This window comes from Eucalyptus grandis, chromosome 9, assembly GCF_016545825.1.
Source record: "Eucalyptus grandis isolate ANBG69807.140 chromosome 9, ASM1654582v1, whole genome shotgun sequence".
NCBI classification, from domain to species: Eukaryota; Viridiplantae; Streptophyta; class Magnoliopsida; order Myrtales; family Myrtaceae; genus Eucalyptus; species Eucalyptus grandis.
In genome coordinates this window covers 32,645,359-32,650,169 of record NC_052620.1, presented here as the reverse complement: position 1 = coordinate 32,650,169, position 4,811 = coordinate 32,645,359, and the positions used below count along the sequence as shown (strand labels likewise).

General features: G+C 47.3%; 1 protein-coding gene across 1 annotated transcript; it reads left to right on the top strand.

Moving 5' to 3' along the window:
- The first annotated feature begins 2,285 nt into the window (after nt 1-2,285).
- On the top strand, nt 2,286-3,411 carry LOC104419356. Its single transcript, XM_010030994.3, has 2 exons — nt 2,286-2,947; nt 3,112-3,411. The coding sequence occupies exon 1, from the start codon at nt 2,449-2,451 to the stop codon at nt 2,935-2,937; it is 489 nt and encodes a 162-aa protein (XP_010029296.2). The 5' UTR covers nt 2,286-2,448; the 3' UTR covers nt 2,938-2,947; nt 3,112-3,411.
- The last annotated feature ends 1,400 nt before the right edge of the window (nt 3,412-4,811 follow it).

The window sequence follows — 4,811 nt, the reverse complement described above, 5'->3', positions numbered from 1 at the left end:
AGGAAAATTCGAGAAAGCTATGCGTGGACCGCTGGCTTAGGCAAATAACTGCTGCTAGAACCCGACCGCGCACCTTGCAATAAGATGCTCTGCCTAACCAATGACTTCTTCTAGATTTGAGTTAATCCTTTCGGTTGGGCTTCCCAAGTTTATAGTATCACGGGGTCTCAATTATGGAGGTAGAAGGTGGTCCCCTAGAACCTTAGGCTCCTGGTTGTCATTGTTGTTCCGTTGCATTTGAGCTATTAATTAAAGTTGAGCGATAATGGTTCCGTTCAAGTTTCACTTGAAACTTGAAATTTGCTCATCAAAATAGGTTCCTAATTTTTTTTTGAACTCGAAATCTACTCACTACATATTCAAAAATCTAGAACTTTATTTCATCACAGGTTTCAAGATCTATTCAGATTTCACATATACTCTTAAATGAATGATTGTATTGAATCACTACCTCTAATAACCATCATTTGTTACGATCCACTTATTACAATTTATAATTAGACACGTGAAAATTATAAGATATTAGTAAAATAAAAGTTTCAATTATGGATATCATTGAAAATGAAAACTTAAATTAGCAGTTTTAAATTACATACTTATCATTGGCCACTATGGAATATTTGTAGGATCGCTCGAAGACATAAAATAAGATAAATACAAAGCTTATTTCAGGTTCTAAGTTCTCGGTTCTATTAGGAATTTACTCATTGGAATAGGTCTCTCAATTTTTGAAAACTAAAACTCATGCTGCAAATCATAGAGCCTAGAATCGCACCGATTCTCATAAGTCTAGTTCTCAAGTTTCCAATTCTATCCTAAAATCATGCTTACCCCATTATTAATGCAATTGAAGTAGAATTCCAAGGGATTCCCAACGAAATATATTTGCCTTTCTCGCAACAAGCTGGGTGAAGAATTGGGAAATCCGCCTTGATTAGTTTCATTTGTGGTTTTATACAACAAACATCGTCATCGGTTCTATGCAAAAACTAGCCTTGTTAAGTAGAACTCATTTGGATCCGATTCTCAATTTTGAATCCATCAAATATCTTCAATTAATTCGTCACAGATTGCTCAGATGATATGCTATTATATTACTTAGAGTTAGACACACTTCTTGAAACTCAATTTTCCATATCTTGAAATTGGGAAACGATAAGAAGAAAGCCCTTTTCATTTAGGATCTACCCACTTCGAAATCGATCGCCCTTGATTACATGGGCCCGCGCGAAACGGAAGAAGGGGGACCATCGTCGAAGAAGCGGCCAGAAAAAGGGAAAAAAAATGTAGCGAGATGGTCCGTCCAGACGGAGAGCGAGGTGCTCGTGCCGCCAGCAGCGTCAGCATCCCCCACGAGATCACCGTTATCAAGCGACCGGTCATCGGTCCCAAAAGCCTGAAAAAGGCTCCCCCTCTCGGCCGACGCTCCACACCTTGGGTTCACGAGCGGGGCCCCCGAAATTGAAAATCGCAACTCCCACACCACCCGCGACCGCGACTCTTCTTCTACACACAACCCCTCTCGATCCCCGTTCGTTCCTCACTTCACGAAGGCCCGAAACCCCACACGAGAAAACCAAAAGGCTTCGGGTCTTCGTCTCCGTCTTCGTCGTCGCCACTCCCGTTCGACAGCGCACGGACCGTCGCTTTCGCCGCGACACTCGTTCCCTCTGCCGACGGCACTCCCGAAAACTCGAACCAATCCCCTGTTTTTGACGTGCCGGATCCCGAGCCACGTGGCCCCCGAGAAGGGAACACGTGAAGCACGAACACGTACACGAACCAGTGGCCGGCTCCCGCGTGTGTCTTGAATTTTCAAATCGAGGAGCCCCCCGTTCCGATTAAATTAAACAAATCAATCAATCATCGTCGGGCACAAACGTAGGAAAAAATCTCGGTCGGGACCGGCCCCATCCATAAAATAACACGAGATACGAGGGGGGTTTGCGAATCCGAACCGCGGCGACGTGGCGGTGGCGGATTCGGTGACGTGGCGCGATCCGTAGCGATCCAAGAGCTCGTCGTTGCCCCGCGAAACGGAAACAGCCCGCCTTCTTCCTCGATTCCAATCATAAATTTTTAACCACATGATTGCAGCCCCCTGTCTGTCTCTCTCTCTATCATATCTCGGTCAACACGTGCCGAGGAGCGCCCCTTTCTCTCTCTTCCCCGCCACGTGTGCACGGCCGAGCCGTTCCTTCCCACCACGTAACTCAAGCTCCCCGCAATTACTACTCCTCCGAAACGCAACCCCCCCCAATCCGCACCGTTTCGCTCTCTCTCTCTCTCTCTCTCCCTGCCGCTTCGCGAGTATAAATACCGCTTCCGTCGTCGCCATCATTCGTTTCATCGCGACTTCCGCTAAAATTTTCATCTCGCGGCGTTTCGGCAAAGATTTCGAACGCTGCTCCTGATCGTTTCGCTTCTGTGCTTCTGAAACGGGCCGAGATGACGGTGAGAGACAGTCGGATCCCCAGCTTCGACGCGGAGAAGAAGAAGAAGGCGCTGCCTTCGCAGCAGCGGGGACCGGCGGCGGCAGAGCTCGCCTTCGCCGGGGCGGGGGCGAGGGGCTGCGACCGGTCGGTCGACCGCCGGAGGCCGAAGGCGTCCGCGGCGGACGCGGAGAGCGGGGGATCGCCGGTGGAGGTGGAGTCGCCGCGGTCTTTGGCGGGGAAGTGGATGCGGCGGGCGGAGAAGGAGCTGGCCCGCTTGCACAGCCAGGTGCTGAGGATCAGAGAGGAGGATCTGCACCTCGGCGAAGATATCGGCGAGGGCCTCAGCGCCAAGGACAAGGTCAGCAGCAGCAGCAGCAGCGGCGGCGCGGCCGTGGCGGTGGCGGTGGCGGCGTCGCGCGCGGACGTCGTCGTCTTCTCGCGGCCGAACTTGCCATGCTCCCCTCTGAGCGGCAAGGTCAACCCGATCCAGTCCTTAAGCTGAACAAAACGAGGTTCGTTTCGTCGATCGTTTAGTTTTCGCTTCTCCTTTTCAAATCTTCCGAGAAATCGTGGAAAGCAGAGAGGAGGAAGGACGCTCTGTGACGAAGCTGAGCTACTCTAGCTAGAATTCTTTCCGTTCCTGATATTTCCGGTACTTTCGCTTCCTGATTCGCAGGAGCTGGTGCAGTTACGAGGAGCGAGAAGATGGTGACGAGAGCTAGAACAACGAGGATAGCTGGAGAGTCATGAAGTTTCAATCCGGTTCGCTGACGTAGGAGCGGGAGACTGCTGAGTGGATCGTCTTCTGGTAGCCCTGAGTGTATAGGCTTGAGAGGTGCTGAGAGACGAGAAGATCGAAAAAGGAAGAAAGGAGGGAAAAGAGAGATGATGATTGGCGATGTACAGTGAAGAGGGTCATGAGAAAGTTGTGTACATGATGAACTTTCGAATCCAGCTGATCTCCGTTTCCTCTGGCCGTTCTCGTGTTTCGGAAATCGCGATTAGGATCAGTTAAGATAGAGGGAAGCAATTTTTAGCTGAGAATCATAGGCCCCCCCAACCAAAAAAAAAAAAAAAAAAAAAAAAAGAGGCAGCAAATTGAGATAAACGAACCATATAGAATTTAGGGGATTCATTAATAGAAAATCTCTTGACCAAAAAAATAAAATAAAAAATCATCAAGTCGCCAAATCGGAGTAAAAAAGCTTTGAAGTATAATGGGCGGCCCGGTCGAATCCGCACTAATGATAGGGCCATTGGCGTTGGCGCAACGTGCATGCTTGGCCCGCGAGAAAGATGGTCGGGCCTCTCATCTCTGAGCCAAGCCCAATAACGCCCACGCGGGGCCCAAAATCATTTGACCCGGGCCTTCCCGGTAGACCGCCCATCTGAGAGAGATTCCGGGTCCATGATCGGGTCTAGTAGGCATTTCCGCCACGACACACCAACTGGGCTATCGGCATCATGGTGGAAAACCGGGCCCTTTTTATCGTACAAGTGTCCTATCTCTATTGGCCCCCCGACTCGTCTCCTCTCCTTACTTTCCGTCTTTCCTGAGCAAGAGCCGATGCTCGCATCTCAATCTCACGAAGTCCTCGGAGACATGACCAGATTTTGGTGTTTGACGTGCTACGTATGTACACTAAGGAAGTGGTGACGGATCCTTTTTAACTAATTGACGTGCCATGTGATTATAGACGAACAAATAAATTGGTCCTTTTTTTTTTTTTTTTTTTTTGGGTTCACATGTATTTTAAGTTGTTTATGTGAAGGTAGCATGTAACGTGTCATGAGATTTATGTAAATGCATTCAGTAGAAGTTGGTACCAGAAATTGCTCATCTAATTATTATTATTATTATTATGATTTTAATAAAAAAAAAAGGTATTTCAGTTATCCTCGGATTGAATATTTGCCGCATGCTACAGTTGTGATGTACGAAAATTTGTTTTGGGCCTTAGTTTAAATAGGTTCAGCATGCTATAGTTGCAATGTGCGAAAATTTGTTTTGGGCCTTAGTTTAAATAGGTTCCAACATTGTTAATATAACTCGACAAGAAATTCCCTCTATGGTCCATGTATTTATCGTTGCAAATAAAATAAAGTCTCATATAATTTGTTTTATTACCTGAGCTACATGAGATGTGCATTGACACATCGCTTACGATTGCACTCTTTATTAGGTTCGAAGGGGGAAAGCCTCTTTGAGCTGCTAAAATGGACCGTGGCTCTTAACAAAAAGTGGAAGCGACATCTTCAAAGAATCATCATTGATTCTCGAACCATAGATGAGAAAAATCCTGATTTGATGTGGGAAAGTGAACAACCGAAGAACGATTCAAACTTGAATTGCGCAAGGACCTCGGCACATCCCAT